Raw genomic sequence first — 19,578 nt, forward strand, 5'->3', positions numbered from 1 at the left:
ATGAAGTGCCAAAGCACAGGAGGCATGAGGAGGGGCTAAGAGAACCGCGTTTGTTCTGTCTGGAAGAGGCAAAGGGGAGATGTTAACAATGTCTTCAACTCCCCGACGGGAGGACATAGCAAAGACAGAACCAGATCCCCATGGAGGTGCACAGTGAGAGGACAAAAGGCAACAGGAACAAGCTGAAATGAGGGAAATTCCCCTCAGCTACATGGAAATGTTGTTCATCATGAGGGGGGTCGAGCACAGGGGCAGCCCCAGGAAGACAGTGGGATACTAGACCCTGGGCCCGGCGCAGCCCTGAGGGACCTGGCTCAGCCAGCCCCAGCCCCCGCGGTCCCTGGCGGCCGAGGCGGCCCTGCCGCGGCGCCTCCGGCCTGTTCCCGGCCGGGCGAGGGCGAGCGGGGCCTGCGCCTAGCCCGGGGCTCTGCAGCGGGCAGGGCCAGGGGGCGCCGGCGGGGCGGGGTTCCGGGCGGGGCCGCGCCCCGCCTCGCGCCCATTGGCTGAGTGGCCAGGCGCGGGGGAGGTGCGAAGGCTCCGCAGCTCGCGCAGCGGGTAGCCACGGGGCGCGCGCGCGCACAGAACCACGGACTCGTGACGTCCCCCCCCCCCCCCCTCCGGCCCGATTCTTATTTAGCCGTCGGGTGATTGACTCCTCCTCTTGCTTTCTGACGTCACTGCCAGCGGTGGAGGGGCGCAGCAGGTGCGAGCGGCGGCGCGAGACGGGCAGCGCCTCAGGTACGGGCGGGGCCGGTCGGGTCGGGTCTCGCGCCAGTAGGGAGGCTAAGAGCAGCCTGCGGGGCTGTGAGAGCTGTGTGTGGGGCTGGGAGCAGCCTGGGGAGGGGGCTGTGACGGATAGTGTGAGGCTGGGAGAGCCTGCGGGGGAGACGGGGCTATGAGAGCGGGGCTGGGAGCAGCCTGGGGGGGACTGGGAGAGCCTTTGGGTCGGGGGGGGGGGGCTGTGAAGGTTCGGTGTGGGGCTGGGAGCAGCTTGGGGGGAGGGGATCTGTGAGAGCTGTGTGTGGGGCTGGGAGCAGCCTGTGAAGGGGGGGGGCGGTGCTATGAAGGTTTGGTGTGGGCCTGGGAGCAGCTTGGGGGGAGGGGTCTGTGAGAGCTGTGTGTGGGGTTGAGTCGCCCTAGCCTTCCCCCAAGGGCTGGTGGCGAGGAGGGCTTCGAGGGTAGGAGAGAAGCTGGAGCGGGGAGTGGAGGGATTGTGGGGCGGCTCTGGGAAGCCCAGTGTGGGGGAGGAGGGTCTGGGACATGGCCCTGGCGGGCGCCCCCACCCCACGCTGCCCGCAGAGGTGTGGAGCCTTTGCTCTGGGAGACATGCTGCTGTTTCCTGAGGAGAAGGAAGAGCAAAACATCTCAGGATAAAGAGAAAAGGAGAGCCTTTGCCTCCGGAAAGGGCCCAGCAATGGGCCTGACTGCTCTGGTGGCAGCAGCACAAGTCTTCTGAGGTCTCAGATGAGAATAGATGCTGTTCTGGGGCAAAAGGGGTGATTAAACAATGAAATCTCCCTCTGTTGGCCAGGGTAATGGTCCTGCTTACTTTAGAATGTTCCTCCCCTTCTGCCAGTTATAATTATGTTTTGTTTACCAAAAAGTTATTTTAAACGTTTTGAAGCTTTCATTGTAGGGACCAATGTAGCTGTGAAGCCACTGTGGTGTCTTGCAATCTATGGCGTGTGTCAGGGAGAACAGTACTTCCCTATTGCAGCTGCTTGTCTGTGTAATGGGGGTGCAGGGGAGAGAAGAGGAAGGCAAATTAGTGGTCAAAGCAGTTAGGCATATTTAATACCATATAGCAATAAGTATGCTAGCAGTCCTCTGAGTTAAAAACAGTAATACTGCACCCTGTGCTTAAATGTAGTTGTCCTGGATTTACATTTCCTGTTCCTATAGCTATGAGAGACTTCATTTGCATAATCAAATGTCTTGGTGAAATAGGAGAATTAAAGAAAAGGAGCCTGCTCCATTCATTTTCCTTGCCATACTGATCTAAGATGGGAGACCTCTGTCTGGTTCAGCCTTAAGATCTGTCTCCATCATCCCAGATTCATGTTTAGCTATATCTGAAAGGAAAATTAAAAATGCATTTTTGCTTTTGATGCTTCCCCCTTTTGCTAGGGCTTCTGTTCTTCTGAGACTTGTATAAACAGAAGGTTTATCTGTGCTGTCTAAATGCTGTAAATCTCTACAATTTAGTAAATGTAGGTATGTTAAAACTATAGTGCTGAGCGACTGCCAACTGCTTTATGCTTTTACTGCATCAGTTTTTCTAATAAAAAAGACTGGCTCTTCCTAGAAATACTTGGTAATAAGAATCTTATTACTATATTACATAGACTAAAAAGGAGGCATAAAATGCTGGGACTTATAGTGACTATATTTCAGTGCTTTTTTTAGGGATGGTCTAGAACTAATGCGTATGTTGGATAATAATCTTCTGCACTGCAGAGTATTACTTTTATTGAGTACTGAAACTTCTGCAGCACTTTAAGTCTGTTACTGCCTGCCCGTTTCATTTCTAATAAAGGCCATCTTTGTTAAAATACTGATTTGTCATTCCTCAAAAGGTTTGAGAGCAGTAACTGATAGTCTGCAGACACTGGTGGGTGTCTTCACTGTAGAGGCTTAAGAGGCACAGAGGAATGTTGTGTAAATGAGTGGCTCCCAACATGGGCGAGGGGCATATATGCTGTGCAGGTCCTGCCAGGTGGTACCCCCAATGCCAGTTAAAGGAAACAGCTGTGGTGTTTTGCTGCCATGTGTCTCCCAAGCATCTAGGCAAGTAGTCAGTTCATATTATACTTTAAACTGGCAGTAGCTTTTTATTCCAAAAAAATCTGAAGTGCTTCTGTAAACATAAGCAGAGATGTTGCTTCTTGTAGCATTATGATGGGTTGGTAGGGGCTTTTCTGGAGGGGCAGCATTTATGGTAAACAGAGGAATTGTTTGCTCTAAGGGGTAGTTCTGAGCATGTTCAGATTAATATGTTACTCTGTGTAGAAGGGCGGAGCAAGCTTGTGTAACTTCAAATTTTCAATAAACAGGTCTCTGTTTCTCCAGATACCTCTTCTAAATCTCATGATGATGTGCTGTAGACTTACCAAGGGGTGGTGAAAACTTCTAGTGGGAGTTTTAAACTTGAATAAGCAATGTTCAAATGCCCGCCTTCAATATTGATGTTTTCTACTCTCCTATTTTGTGTACTTTGTCTCAATTTCCTATTCTGAACTGACACCATATGGCTCAATGAGTAGAAAATAGCACTCTGTCATTTTTGGGAATAGAGAAAGATAGTAAGAAGCATGAGTCATTCAAACAGATTGTATCATTATTGTCAGGTTCTGGCATAGTGCCATCTGCTGATTTAGATCGCACACAAGGCAATCTGGAAGAATTACTGAGGCTTGCTCACCATGTGATGTGAAGAGATCACTTTCTTCCAGATTTTCAAATGATATATATATATGCTTTGCCTAGCATCTTTGGTGTAGGGCAGGTACCTCTTTTTTTTTTTTATTGCCCTCTGTTGTCATGGCCACCGGGTGCATGTCCCAACTATGACCTGCTTGTGTAGAAATGAGTGTGCACATCCCTACTACTATGCATTCTGGTTTCCTTCAGAAGGAAGTTGGGAGCTGCAATATGCTTCAGTAAATGGCTGACTGGCAGTCAGGGTTGCAGGGTGCATTGTGGAGTACACCTACTTTATAAGGTATATCTGGCCTTTTGTATTCCTTGAGGTCAGTGGTGAAACCTGGTGGTCATGATGACTAAGCTCAAACTCTTGCTTCTTTCAGTTGTATATCAGAAAGATATTTCCACATTAGCATTATTAATTGTTGGAGTGTCATTTGGTTTTGAGTCATTGATGACAATTCTCTGAACTCTAGTAGCTTCTCTTCAACTTGAAATGTAGAAGTGTTGCAAAGATAACTATTGTACCTCTCACAGTGTAAAGTAAAGGCTTTATTGGTTTAACTATTGACAATGTGTTGTATTGGAAGTATTAACTTGCATCCTGTGACAAGCTGCCATTAAAGAGGATTCCTGCATCTTTCTTATGGGTTGAAGTAAAGCATCATGTTACAACTGCAAGTATGGTACAGAAAAGCAGGAGGAGGGTAACTGAGAAGGCATAAGGAAAAGTCTCTGTCTTGCTCCATTTTCCAGCCTGTAAGGAAAGTCTAGTTTTGAGTAATGAAGTAATGAAGCTGTAGAAAAAATATTTTTATTTTGGTGTACATACACTGACTTTACTGTGCCTTAGAAGCTGTATGCTGCCCTTCAGTGCGTTTACCACATGAGATGGTAAGAAATCATCATGCAGTCAGAGTAGTATCCCCCATCAGTTTATTAGTACTGGGGAGGTTGTTCCATTTGGAACACTGGATGCTGCCAGAACACCATCTAAATAACAAGTACAAACATATTATCTATCTTAACAAGTGCTTATTAACTTTCTTGCGAGCTATATTGTCTGTTTTCATTCTGCTTTCAGTTGGACCAACAAAAATTCTTACCTTAACCATCATTTGCAGGTTCTAGTACAACTTTTGTTGACATTCAGGTGTCTTCAGAGATTCTTGGTTTTAGTATTTGTTGCACCTTAAAACTGCCTTAATGCATCTCTTTAAATGCGGACATAGTATTTTAGAGACACTTCTAGAAATGTATAAGAATATATATAATGTAGCACGTATGCAAAGACTTGAACAAAAATGTTGCACAAGAAGTACTCAGAACATGAAATAATTTATTAATGCCCATATCTGCAATGAGTTCCAAAGTCCTCTGTTTTTTCATACTTTTTGCTGCAGCCACTTATATAACTGCTGAACCTCAGCTTGTCAGTATCGAGTGTACCAAGCTTTGTACCTTTGGAAGATCTGTTCTTTGCTTTCTGACTTCATTATTGTTGGTCTCTGGTGTTAAGCCGTATGTTCTTCTAACCTTTTATCAGCCATCTGATAAACCTGAAGATTTTTCCCCACAAAACTGCAGTTCATATAATAACAGTAACAGTGCTTTGGTTTTGTGTGTTTTTGTGCTATACAAGCAGCTATTTCAGTTTCTCACTTTTGTTTCTGCAGCCTGAGGAGTGTGTAGGTACATAGTGGACAACACATTGCAAGCAGAAAAAAACAGGCAGTTAGAGTAGTATTTCTGAAGAGGTTTTGTGTGTTCATAACTGACAAGACACTGAAGTTTCTCTGCAGCAGGAGAATCCTGGTGTTCAAACCCACATGGGCATGAGGTTGCAAAGTCCTCTTGAGACAGAGCAGCAAGGACAGATCTTGTGACTTTTAAACTTTACAAAGGCAGTTTCATCTGAGGCAAATACTGTCAACATAACATCAGACCCTCTAGCACTAATCAACACCTTGGGTTTTGAAATCAAAATAATCTTGGAAACATGTGCCAATGGTGAGTTTTGTCCAGAAGGCATGACAGAAAACAAGGGACTGGGACACAGGCATCAGTCTTGCGTGCATCGGGTGCATTCTCCATTTGCATAGCTGGGAAAACTTCAGATATCCATAGGGCTTGCAGAGGTACTGGGAGGAGAAACTAGCTCTGGAACTTGTGAAAGTTAAATGCCTGTTGATCCAAACTTGCAGTTTTTCAGTTAGCAGGGTTGACTCATCTGATGGCTTCAGTCATTCAGATGGCTTCCGAGATGTCTAGGAAATGACTGGCAATCATCTGAATAAAGCTGAGGAAGTCCATCACTTCCTGGCCATTATGGAGTATTGTATACCACCAGGTGACCTTTTAATGAAATTGGTTTGAACAAAGCAGCATTTTCTAGTTTTCCATTGGTAGTATGAAGCTGGGCTTTTCACTTCTGCTTAAACATGTGTTTTGAAGTAAAATATTTTGGGGAGGCTTTTGATAGAACAAATGGACAGCACAAGAACTTCATCTATTTAACTAGGTTGATAATGCTGCCTAGTGAAGTGGGTGGGCAGAGTGGGTAAACCTGGGTGGAAGCTCTTCCTGGAAATGAATAGAGCAAAATGGAATATCTTGCTATTTATCCTTAATGTACCTTTGATGCAATCACTAAATGGAGCTTGGAAAGAAGCTGGTAAGAGGGAAACACAGAACCAGGGCCATTTAAAAGCCACTTGTGCTTTTTTTCATTTGGATACTGTTCATATTAATGTAATTTAAGGTCTAGGCTTGTTGCCAGGAGCTGGATTGTTGATGTTAAATGTACTTTCCATTAGAGCTCGGTATTGGAAAACTACTTCCTAGTGCTGCAGGCATGGGAGGGGGTGGGTTGCATTAGTGTGTCCCAGTTGCCATTCTCAGGATCTATGCCTCTCACCATATCCTCCATCTTCGTCTGTGCAAAGGCAAACTGAATCAGTATCTAGCATGCACAAAATGTGATTCTTCCTGACTACACCAGCATATGAGATGCAGTGCTTGATCTGCTGTCTTAAATACAAACTTGTTGCCTAAAGTTCCTAAAATCTGCTAATTTTTTTCTTGGGGGGCAGGGGAAATTGTCTAGACATTCTAGACTGATCTGCATTGCTTTCAAACTCATTAATTCCTATTTGCTTTCAGGAAGCTATTTCTTATAGTGTTTGCTATGCAATAGAAGGGTTTTAACCTTGTTTCATTACACAGACTAGATTGTTGTTTCCCCTACCCTCTCCCCTAGCTTTTTATTTAACTGATCCATTTGAATAGGAGATTAGATTTGAAGGTTCTGACTCGCAGGCAACTGTCTGTAGAGACTGGTGTTTCTTCTTTACAAATGAGATGTAAAAATATAGATAGCTCTTCTGTATATACTATTTTCTCTTTTGCTGAGATAACAAGGAGCAGTGTAGTCTTTGCCAATATGTGGTAGCAAATTTGTACTGGCTTCTAGTCTCTTTAAATTCAAAAAGTATGCTGACCTCAAAAGAGGTGCTTGTGAAGGCCAGCCTTGTATGTGGCCTTTTGGAGGAGGGTAGGGAGTGAAACTGAGTTGTCTTGGCAAGGTGTGAAGGCTCCTTTTTGGGAGATTCTGCATGTTAACAGAAAAACCTTCCTACCGTCGTGCTTTCCCTTATTCTCTTTGTTCTTGTGTGTTCTCCCTCCCCCCTCCCCCACCCACTTAATTTTATCTTCAGATCAAAAGTCCTACTACTCATGCTGTGCTTCTGCAGGGCTGTTCTTGCCAAGGGAGATGGCAATCTCAGGTGGCAGTAGAAATGAGGCTACCATGAAGTACTAGTTCAGGAAAAAAATTCCTTCCCAGTGATTTCCTAACCTTGATGGTTAGGATATCCTTTGAGATAAGGATAAATCTTGCTGATTTATAACCCCTCTAAAAGAGTGAAGGGGAGCAATAAGTGGCTAGTTTTCATAAGGGGAGGGAGTTGCTGCTGGAGTCCCACCACATACTGATCTGTAAAAAGGAGTAAACAGGTGGCAGCTTGTGCTTGATGAATTTTTTTCCAAGACTGATGAAACTAAAGCTGCTCTCAGACTTGCGTATGAATCTGGTATCTGGTGAGAGAAATGGTGGGAGAGATTGTGTTTTGGTACTACAGGGAGTGATGTGTGTGAGAAGGAAAACAGTCCCAGCTATACATGTGCAATGATAGGCTCTAAATTAGCTATTCCCTCTCAGAAGGAACTTGCAGCTGTGATTAGTACAGTGAAACCTGAGCTCCATGTTTGGCTTGATGTACAATGCTGTCCTAGGAGTTGGTGAGGAAGGGAACAGGAAGCAAAATGCTGCTGTGATGTGAATCTGCAGCAGCAGAATTTTGTGCAGTCTAGTCACTCTTTCTGAAGAAATAGTAAAGCTAAAGATGGTAACGGATGGCAAGAATGATTAAGGAATAGGACAGGCTCCATAGGAGCAGAACCTTCAGCTTGGGAGAGATGCCTGGAGAAGAGAAAATCCTGAGTATACAGGAAGAGGTGAGTAAGGAACAGTGATTCCCTACTTCTGTAGTAGTTTCATTGGGTGTTGACTTCTGTAGGTGTATTGATGGCCAAACCGGGCAGGTTCAAAAATATATACATGTATACAAAGCATCATACTTGCACCTTTTCATAGTCCTGAGAGAGAGATCTCTGACTGGCAGCAGCTCCTATTTCAGTGGGGGGGGTTTGTTTGTTTGTCCCCCCCCCCCCCCCACCACCACCCTCCCCAACCTTAGGGAAGCCAGTGTGTGCAGCCTCTGTAGGCTGGGTAAGCTGCTTGCTTAAAAATCCTACCCTTCTGTTAGGGTAGGGGAAACAATGTTTGCTCATGGAACAAATGAGTTCAAGGATAGCTAGGGAAACTTAATGACATACCAAGTAACTTATCTCTTAGCAAAAATGCTAATTTGAGGGTGATGGGAAAGAATAGTTTTGTGTTTCTCTTCAGATGTGCTTGTAACTTCTCTGATAACCAGCAACAAATTGGACAAATGATTAGTGGCATCAAAAATATCTTAAAATTTGCTGGGTTTAGTACTAAACTAAGTTTCACTTCAGGTGAGACTGTATACTAACTCCTGCTATACTAACTCCTCCTAATGAAATCTCCTGGACTGCCATGAAAAACAGGGCTCTACTGACATGTTGGCCTCTTTCTTCAGAGCTTTGTGTGCAAGAGGTGCTAGTTGGGAAACCCACAGGTATGACTCCTGATGCAAGGTCATAGGAGCTAGTGTTGGTTACAGCCAGCATGGAATTACTGGTTAGGGTGAGAACCCACAGCAAAGCTTACATGCCCTTGACAGGAGCTCAAGTATGTCTCTGAAAAATATCTGCTTTGTGATGCAAGGCCCTGGCTGGCAAACATATACCCAGGTGAATAAATAGGGCTAGTAAACATCTCATGTGTGACTCCATGAGACTATAAAATCTAAATATTGTCATGCAGTTCAAAAGGGTAAGTAGGAAAAAAGTATATGCATGACAGTCAATAACTGGCATTGGAAGTGGAGGAGAGGAAAGAACATACTAGAGAATGCTACTTAGCACAAAGCCTACTCTAAGAAGCCTGACCCTCGCAGTAGAGGAAGAGTTTGAAGGAAAGCAGACAGAAGTAGCACTTAAGACCTTTGGACAATCCAGTTTCCACAACCTCCTTCTGGGTTTGCTGAATGCTTTAGGTTTCTGGAGTTCAGCTGTAATGAACAGGAAGACTAATCTCTGGTACAGTTGCTGCTGAAACTGTTAGTGCAAGAGAACATCCAGCAGCTTTTGCCTAATCTCAGTGCTGGTATTTTATATTTAATTTTGAGGAAAAAAATTGCATTAATCTCATTCTTCACCTCCTTCACTGTCCTCTTGTGTTCTCTGACCTTACTAGACATACATCTACTCAGATTTTAGTAGACTCTCTCTAGCTTTTTTCATCAGTCCTTCTTCCCCCTCCCCAGTGTTAACAAGCAGAAGTTCAGTTACTAGCTCCACTCCAAACCTATCTCCTGTTTAAAAAACTAGATTTTGACAAGGCTAAAACAAAGCTGCTAATACCAGTGCTCTTTGCCAGTCTTCTTTCTTGTTTACTATGCTGTCATTTCCCTGTTTGCTCAGACCATCGCTAGACTTGAACTCTTAACTCCTTGTATCCAGTTTCTCAGACTTTTCTACAGAACTGCTTATGTGCAGTTTTCTTATCCACCACAGCTATCAGTCTTAGCCAGTCTCTCATCTTACTGTACGTGCTCAGTAGTGTCTAAGCTCTAACACGTACAGCCTGGTACTGCTGATACCAATCCAAAGGTCTTTCTGCAAAGACATTTTTCTAGCCTGTGTGGTTCCACAGGCATTTATACAGCTTTCCAAAAAAATTTTGGTATGGTCCTATACCAGGTGCTTGTAAGGAAACTAGATGTGGGTAAGGGACAAGCTGCTTGCATGGGTAAGAGGAACAGTGGAATGAGTGAATGATTAGCCCTGGCAGTAGGGGGATGCCATCAGTGCAGATCCCTGAAACTCTAGTCTGTCTAATGCAATTGTGAAAAATTGGAAAGGGAGCAGTGCATTAGCTGAACTTAAGTCATTCACTGCCTGAATGAGTTCACAGTCAACTGAAGAATTGCAGCATCTTAAGTCTTGTGACAGCACTAAAATGGCAATGATATTAAATGTAGATAAATGAATTAATACATGTGAAGGTGCAGAAGGGAAGACCTCACAGAACTTCACTGAACTTCACAGAAAATGGGCTTTGAGCTGACCATTCTCTTAAGAGAGCTTTGGAAAACTGAAGTAATGAATGTGACTTTTTCTTGGAGCTTAGCAGTGGTCACTAAAGCAAGCCGAGCCCTAAGGATTCTTAAGGATTTAAGAACAAGCACTCAGTCTGTGGTGTGCTGCTTTTGAATACTGTATGTACTTCTAGTCATGGAAACTTAAAGCAGATAGTAGAACTGGAGAATTTCAGACAAGGGAGAAAAAAGATGATCAAAAGAATGGACTGGCTTTTGCATGAGGAGAAGCTGGTAGGACTCTTCAGCCTGGAAAAGGGAATTGCCACATGCCTCCTCCCCATTCTGATGGGTCCATAAAATCCTGAGAGTCACTACAGATTTATGTTCCCTACTTCCTGCAAGCACCCCAGTTGGAAACGCCTGCCCCATCGCATGGTCACTAAAACTGTATGTGGGCTCAAGTGAGATTGGACAAACTCACAGCAGAGAAATTTACCCTGAGATGTTAATGGCCTGGATGCTGTCTGGTGCACACTGGGTACCAAATGGTTAGTCTGCTCTGTGTGTGTTTATGTACATGTAAGTTTGTATATACACACTTGTGCACGCACATGTGTATATATACTGGCCTTGTTCTTCCCCAGGAGCTTGCTTTTGGCCACTATTTTGAGATGAGTTCCTGGGTTAGATGAACCTTAGGTGTGACCAAGGATGGCTGCTGCATTAAGTCCTAATTCTGCAGTCTTTTGCATCTGGGTAACTGCATCTCACTGGCTCTCTGCAGAAGATTCCCTTTGCTGCAGACTTGGTCGAAGAGTTGCAGTGCAGTAAAATGGTTAAGGAGCTTCGAGTGAAACTTCCGTTTTGCTTGTCCATTTTCAGATGAGCAGTTAAGTGGTCTGGCTAGCCAGGCAGAAAAAAATGAACAAAATTCCTCTAATGACTGGCATTGGCTTAACAGTTAAAACCCTTGTCAAAGGCATTAAGAAATAGTCATCTGAAAGGTAACAGCACTGCCTTAGCAGTTAATTATGACTCTTTGGTCTGCATAGCAAAAAGAGCATGAGAAGTAATTCAGTTGAATGACAAACTGCAGGGTGGCAAGGTCTGGGAAAACCCAGCCTGGTGAGATTCAAATGCTTTTCAGTATTGTCATAGCAGGGACATTAATCCTATTACCTTGAAGTATGTCTGTGGAATTGTTTTGAGTCTGTAATGTTCTCCTAGTTGTTGTAATCAGACTGGCTCTTATAGGCTGAGAATGGAACAGAGCTGTGTAAGAGAGCCCTACAGTATGTATACAGATGCTAACATGCTAATGAAATTCAGGCAGGAGTAATCTGTAAATAAGGAGAGTACCTAGGGATCCTTCCTTGGGGAGGGACAGTCAGCTCTTTGAGGTGATGAAATAGCAAGTCATAAACAAAGTTCAGTTCAACACTTAAGTCAAGGATTGCGGCAGCTAAACATAGCTCAAAACCTTGACTCACTTGACTTTGGCTGGGCAAATGACTTTTGGTCTTGCTGTAGAGTCATGAAGGTGAAATCATTAATCTGTGTCATGCCAGAGCTCAGACTAGATATGCTAATGGTCTCTTCTGGCCTTGAAATCTGCACATCTCTAACAGCTAATGCAGTATACTGAGCATCTAGGTCAGCCTAGCCCAGCTGCTTGTCTTTTCCAACACCTTCCAGAGGATCCTACAGACTGCTTGTCAGTGAGGCTTGCCATACCTCTCCTGCTCTGTGCCAGCAGAAGCAAATCTTCCTGGTATTTCTCCAGAAGCTTGTGGAGTGTAGGAAGGGGTATATAACATACAAGAAAATGGTGACTCTCTTCTAAAGCCTATCATGGCAAAAGGACAACAGCAGAATAAAACTACTTAAATCAGGATGGTTCTTATGTTTCTCAAATAGAGAGAAGCTTGGGGAAATCTAATGTAAGAAATGTCTTGCTCAGTCATGCTACTTAGAGGTTAGTTAAAATTGCAGTATTCTGGTGATGGCCTTGTATCTTGATAGCTGCAGCATGAGTATGATATATGTTAGGTTTTATGAATTTCAAGTCTCTGAAGTCTCTTCAATATTGCTTTTTTGAATGAGGCTGAGCCCAAGATCTTGATTGCTTGTGGCTGTTTAACAGTTTACGAGCATTTTATCGAAAGAATACATGATTTGTTGAATTACAACGTCATCAGGAAATATTCATATGCAATATTCCTTTAGAGGTCTGCTCTAATATTTGTAACAATTGCCAGGCGAAGTGTAATATTCTACTTCGGAATAAAATGCGTTTCAGTTAGATATGTTCATTCTTTCTCTCACCCAGACTGTGAGACATATGTCTGTGGTAGGCTGCACTTCTGTATGCTTTTCTTTTTTAATATTGACAGAAATGCAAAGTAATCATTTCTAAATCTCTCTCCAAAGCAATTTAATCACTTGAGTGGAAGCTGAGGAATTTTCTTTGCAGCTGGAAGACTGTTAAATATCTTAGGGTAAATAGCTAATGCATGACTCAGGAAATCAGCAAATCTGTTTCTTCCCTGCTATGCTGAAGTGACTTCTTTTAAGTGACATGGCTTCAACTCAGTTTCTGCCTGTACAATATAGGGTTAAAAGTCTCACTGCTTGACCAGATGTTTTGAAGTCTGTTAATCTTGAACTGAATATGAGACCCTTGGGAGAGTAGTCTGAACTGAGGTTTATATGCCCTTGGAAGAAGCAGGCAAAAGCAAAGAAACTTTTTTTCTCTCCTTCTGCTGCAGGACAGATTCTACATCCCACATGAACTACGAAAATCCTCCACCTTACCCTGGCCCAGGCCCGACTGCTCCATACCCACCCTATGCACAACAACCAGGTGGTCCTCCAGGCCCATACCCAGGTTATCCTCCAGGGCCTACTGGGCCATATCAGCCAGGTCAACCAGGCTATCAAGGTTATCCGCAGTATGGATGGCAAAACGCACCTCCACCTCCAGGACCAGTCTATGCAGATGGGCCTAAAAACACAGGTATGCTTCACAGCAATGATGCAGTGTAATTGTGACCATTTGTCTTGCAAATACACAAGTACATGTTGATTTTTGAAGTAACGTGGTTGCCAGCCTCTGGCCTTAAACAGAGTTGGTGTGGCGGAAAGCTGTTTGGAAGCAACAATTCTGGTTATAGCTCTGTTTTCCTGCTTTATTTTGCTGTTGTGTCTCTAATGGTTCTCTGGCTATTGAAAGATATTGCTGAACACCCTTGATGCTGATCCCTGAAGGGAATCTTTATGCTGAGGTTGTTACACCCATTTTTTGCTAGCTTTGGATTTGCCAGCTGTTTCATTGCCTGTCCCTTGGTTGACTAAAAACTTCAGCCAAAAGCTGGATAGTTAAAGCTAGTAATATTCAAGAATATATTTCCTACTGAATTGATGTGCATAGTTTTTTCTTCAGCCCATGAAAATCTGTCTGGGTGATCTAACAGTACCAGTGAAGTAATTCTTAGGCTTTTAGGTTTTTTGTTTGTTTTGTGAAACTGTTATCTTCCTGTGAAAACCCCAGATTTCTGGGGGATGGAAGGAGAACAATGTAATCTACCTTGGCAGCTAGATGCTCTGTCTCTGTGTGCCAGTTCCCCATAATCCGGTGTGCTGGTTTAACCTGGCACCCACAGCTCTCTTGAGCTCACTGCGGTGCTTGGTGCAGCCTCAAATTGTCAGAGTTGGACAAGGTTTGGTCTGGTCCCTGCCTTTCCTCATCAGGAAGAAGAGGGTTTGGTAGTTATTTTGTGAACTCCTTGCCTTGCTGGTAAGGACGCTTACCTGGAGACCAGGGTTATTCTACTCAGCTTGGTTTTAGTAGATGTTCCACAGGCCTTGGTTGTAAAATCTCTTTGAAGTACAGCTTCTTATGTATCATAGGGCTTTACTCACCCTCTCACAGTCAGCATGGGGATTCATGCTGTCCTGCCAGCTTAAGTGCCTTATTTCAGCCTTCCTCAGTGAAAAAGGTACTAATCCAGCCTGGGAAGCCAGAGACCATCATTGCCTGTGTGCTTCTGTTGCAGTGAATATCACGTGTAGTCCTGAGCAGTTCAGAAGAGCCTTAGGTGACTGTAGCTGTTCTGGCTGCCTTGGGATGCCAGAGGATGTTGCTAGAGCTTCCAAAGGGGCTATGCTGCAGGAGAGGATGTGGGGAACACTTTGGTAGAGGTGCTGTCCAGGGACTAGGGTACAGATAGGAGTTCCTTTCTGGAAGGAGAGAAGCATCAGGGTTTGTATTGGAGGTAGAGTGGAGTTGCATACAGGAAGAAATGTTAAGTGTGTGTGATAATGGATAGACTAAATTGGGAATGGAAAGAAATGAGACTAATGTATCTCAAATGAAAATCTGAGTTAATGCTTTATAACTATGCAAGGCACTAGCACTTTAGGTACTACTGTAATCAAGACTTTATGGGTCTGAGGCTGATGTCCCAGTCCTGACAATTTTGAAGTGGCAACTCCCCTGAGGCCTTTATTACTACTTGAGGCTGTCCTTGGCTGTTGCTCATTGATGTAATTCTCCACATACTGTTGTCCCAATTGCTTGGGACATATGCTTGCATGTGCAAAGTTGCAATTTTGAGTTCATGACTACTGCTGGGTAGCTGTTCTCATTGAGGGGAGCACAGTGCACTATTAAAGTGGCTGGGGCAGGCCTGAAAGATCACTTACTGAAAAGTTTCCATATGTTAGAGCTGCCATAGACTCAGGGTATTGAAGTGTCAAACATGGGGCCTTTCAAAAGGAGGTAAACAAGTGCTCCTTAAAGCCCTTGGAGCCATCTCAGGACAGGGGCATATATGCTTTTGTTTGCTTCTATAACAAATGCTGTGTTTTGAGAACTTTCATCTCTGCTCTATCACTTCATATTTCTCTGACTCAGCAGCACACTGTGACAAAGGTCTGTTCAAAGCCCTCACTTTAGGGAAGCTGGAACTTGAGACAGTTCCTAGTAGGAGTTTGGGGCTATGTTGAAGCCAAAGGAGCCTTGACAAAGATGGATGGACAAGCCAAACTGGAGCGGCCATTTTCAAGAATTTGTTTTCAGTATGCTTGGCTAAAACAGTGGACTTGGATTCAATTACTGGGGCTAGTGTATATAAGCCTCACTAGGGTTATAGCTGATGGAATGTGTCGGGAATCTTCTGCTGTGGGTGTAACCAGAGGCCCCAATTCAAAGAAGCAAACAATTGGTGTGAATGATAAGGAATATGAATGAGTGCAAGTCATACTCAGCTTCCTCTGTAAAAGAGTGAAGGCTTCAAGGGCCTGCCTTTCAGGAGGAAGTAGCAGCAAGGAGATGCTTTTCTTCACCACCATATAAAATTGAAGTGTAATCTGGGGTTTCCCTGGGAAATGTTGGAGTGGCTAATGGGCATTTCTGGGTATTTTGGGAAAATGGTATCTTATTCTCCTGTGCAAAACATCTCCTTTGATTAGTGCAAGTCAGAAAGGTATGCCAGCAGAAGCTGACAGGAGAGGCACTGCTGTTTTGAGCAGTCTGGTTTTGAGCCAGGACTGCGGCATCAATGCTTAAAGGATCCCATGTCAGACTGCATCAGGGAAGTGATTAGGCTGAAAGTCCTGTGTTCAGACCAGGTCTCTGCTGCATTCACAAACCTGTGGACCAGCAAAAGCAATAGGCTGCTAAGCTGGAGAGAGTAAGTAGCTAAGTGTTTGAGCACATCTTTCAGTAACAGCCCAGGCTTATGCTGCAAAGGGTACAGTTTTGTGTTAGCCTAAGCTAACACAACTGCAGTTCTGACTAAAGACACTTTAACCCACAAAACAATGATCTTCAGTAGATCAGGTTTTTAAACTGACTTTACAGTGGCCATGTGGTCTCTAGATCTGACTTGGGAGTCAGACTTGCCTGACTTTTGCTTATGTAAATGTAATGTGAAAACACATTTATTAGTATGTTTAAAATGAAATCAAGGCTATAACTTATTTTTTTTGCAAAAGCTTCTTCCTTTTCTTGATTCTCATTCTGTTAAACACCCTTTTCCCCTTTGCTCCTTTTTGGCCAGTCCTTCAAATTGAAACCTGACCTTTGTAATGTGATGCTTTGACAGAAGGCTTCTTTTGAGCTTGGTACAATGATGACCTCCAGGAGTGTCTAATACAAAACCGATGTCTCTTTAAAAAGCTAATGTTTAAAAAAAAAAAAAAAAAATCATTATACTAATGTTATGTATCTGTTTGTGACTGAACCTGTAATGTCAACTTGACGTGTAAGTTTAATCAAGTCATTACAGTCTAGTGCGCTGATCTGGCATGACTTAATGTGGCTTGTCAGTTCCTGTGGTGTTTTCAAACAGTTAACTGGGGAGAGCTACTGTGTGGATGCTTTCCTTTCTGAACAGATGTTTTGTTCTCCTAGATGACTTAATCTAATGAAAACTACTCAAAGTAATGCATTAATATTTATGAACAAATGTGTGTCCACATTGAAAGCTAAGTAGGAAACTTGTTCTACTTTAAAAATATGCCTTAAATTGTTTTTCTGTGTAGACAAACTGCAAAGTGAGCTCTTGTTACATTATGGACTGTAGCTGGTGTGCTAACATGCGGAGATAGTTAATTATGCATTACATTTTGGTCCTGAGTGGATCACACAGATGGAAATAATACTGTCCGTTCAAACATTATAACATAAGTCTTCAGATTAACTGGGTTACTGCTGAGGCACTTTGGATCTAAAGATCATTTTCTGCCTCATGTATATGTGCTCTCAAAACCTGGCAGTAAAGTGGCATTTCAAGGTGACAGCATTCTTTTTAATCAAAGGATCAGTAGCCTGTCAAGAGTAGCAATGGATCTAGCCCGTTCAATTGGTCCTTTAAAAAAAAAAATCTTCATTTGGCTTATTTTCTATATAAAAAAACTGCACCTGGGATGTAGTAGGGAAACAGCTTAAGCTTAGCAAGTATTAGTTTTGTCACCCACACTGCTCAGTAGCTCATGAAACATTGAGGTAAGCCTTGTCTCAAAGGCTCATCTTAAAGGACTCTTCAGACTAAACAGCACTATCCACAGTGTTGCTGTAAGTGATACTATTTCTGCATGACATATGGCAAGTAGGGAAGCAAACTTGTGTGCTGTAACTGTGCTGCTCCAGATCAGCAGAAAAGTTCCTGTGCCCTGCATGACTAGAGAGTTTAGTCACTCTTATTGGGGTCATGCTTGGCAAGGGTGGGCAAAACCTTGTCTGGAAAGCAGGAAATTATTGCTTTTAAGTGAGCAAAGACTTGGCTAGAAATTGATATGAGGGAGCATGTTGTCATCGTTTAAATGATATTGAATGGGAGAACAAAGAATGTCTCATTGAAGGAAGGTACAGGCTAGAACAATGCTGAACAAGGAGAACAAGTATATTCTGCTTTGGACTGTAAGATTAATTAACAATGATGAGTGTCTGAACTGCAGAGATTAGCTTCCTATTTATGCATTGTCTTATAGTGGTGTTGGCCAAATGACTTCTGTTTGCTATAGCACTCTAGAAGAGGAGATTACAGCTGCTGGTGGCCCTTTGCTTCCTTTCCTAGGGTGAATGGGGGCTAGCATATGGAGGCTAGCATATGCAAGTTTGTGCTGTCCCCACAATTAACTTAGCTACCTCAATCCTCAACACTGTTAGGTTTGAAAGGCTTCAGAAATATATGTTTCTTTTACAGGTGGAAGAGCAGTGAGTTGGAAAGGTGACTTCTCGAGGTAACAGAGGAGGCATGACAGCCATGCCTCAAAACAAGCAGTCTATTTGCTGGACCATCATTTTTGATAGCTGGCTTCAGGGCTTGCACAGGCTACTGCAAGACAAGCTTCTGTAAAAACAATACTTTGTACATCTTGCAAGGGCTCATAACTGTCTTGGCTGTTGTTCATTAGAAGTAAACAACTTGACCTTTACAACTGATAATTTATATGCTGAGCCTGATGGTTGTTATCCCTTAGGATATCTGATCCAACTTCCTGGCTCTGAACTGATGTGTATTGATATTTTTTGTTTGTTTTTTGTTCACATCTTGCCTGCTATAAAAACCTAAGGGCTCTGTTTTCATGTCTGTCCATGAACATGAGTTTCTGGAACACGGTAGATCTACTGTTTGGTGTCACAAAAAGCTTTGGGTAGCTAAAGAGAACTTGCCTGTACCAGAACATAGCTGGGAAAGATGCAACAGTACAAGCACAGCATCTGTGTGGAACAAAGCATAAGAAACTGGTGGGCCTTCTCAAGCTGCAGAAGGCTTGCTTGGGAGGAAAACATTTCCAGAAAATACCTTATTTCCCCACCAATTCTTCCTCGTTGTAGAATTAATTCAGTGTTGACTGGCATAAGGAAACTGGAATATCTGCTGACTGGTCGGCAGGTACTTTCTTGTCAGTATAAATTAGGGCCGAAATGTAATGCTGTCATTAATGGCCTGCTTTAAAAAGTGGAATGAGCCAAAGTATGGAGCAGCATACTAATTTTGAAAGAACTCACTGATATTAGTAATCTGTTCAGCTTCAGTTTTTTTCTGTTGATACATAGCAACATAAAGGATGAGGCTATTCCACTGTACTAAAGGAACCAGGCTCTGTCAGCAGCTTTCCTTCCAACTGCAGGCAAATAAAGCTCAGTATTGCATTTGACTTTTTGTACTTACAGGGTGGAAATCTTATTTCTGCAAGCTGATTACTTGTAGCAAAGCCAGCTGTGATAAGAGTAACAGTCACAGTGATTCTGCCTGCCTCCCAGTGTTTGGCCAGCTGCAAGAATAAACAGGTCACCTAGCTACAGGGACGCTGCCTTGTGATAGAGGTATGGGTTTTTCCCCGGGCCCATATGGAAAGGAGGGGATCATAGCCACTCTGTTTAAGCTTCTCAAAGCTTGTTTATTTGAGCCTTCTCCAGCAGTTTACTTGGAGGATGAATTGCAGCAATTCTAGCAGGCTTTGTGTTGTATATTGATCCTTTCCAAGCAGTCTGGAATACTTTGCTCTAACTGTTGCTGTACCATCAGGACCTGCAACTCCAGACAGCCTGTGTCAGTGTCCTGGCAAAAAATACTCTTATCATAACTACATTGTCATTTGTTCTCTTATCTGCTTCTCATACTACAGTGTGCATTAGAAAGCTGGTGAGCTTACTGCATCATACTACTTAGGGTCCCTGGCTAACGTCAGTTGACTGAACAAACACTGGGCCGTTTGCTGGCAAACGGTATTGTCCCAGAGCTGATGTCTGAAACACCCTGACCTTAAATGCTTTTCACCCCTAAGGGCTAGATAATGTGAGAAGAATTCAATGCAAAGAAAAAGATTTTGTAATTCAGGTCCTGTGTCTGAAAACATGCTTCATACAAACTGGCTAACCTAGGCTGAGGCTGGC

At 43.4% G+C, this 19,578-nt stretch overlaps 1 protein-coding gene across 1 annotated transcript in view; it reads left to right on the plus strand.

The window, feature by feature from the left end:
- Positions 1–594: 594 nt before the first annotated feature.
- The window catches only part of CYSTM1 (cysteine rich transmembrane module containing 1), a 31,348-nt gene continuing 12,364 nt past the window's right edge, over positions 595–19,578 (plus strand). Inside the window, exons 1-2 of the mRNA XM_067304826.1 lie at positions 595–738; positions 12,941–13,188. Coding sequence (XP_067160927.1) covers positions 12,960–13,188 — 229 coding nt within the window. The 5' untranslated portion in view covers positions 595–738; positions 12,941–12,959. The remainder of the gene's footprint in view (positions 739–12,940; positions 13,189–19,578) is intronic.

Source organism: Apteryx mantelli, chromosome 14 (genome assembly GCF_036417845.1).
Source record: "Apteryx mantelli isolate bAptMan1 chromosome 14, bAptMan1.hap1, whole genome shotgun sequence".
NCBI classification, from domain to species: Eukaryota; Metazoa; Chordata; class Aves; order Apterygiformes; family Apterygidae; genus Apteryx; species Apteryx mantelli.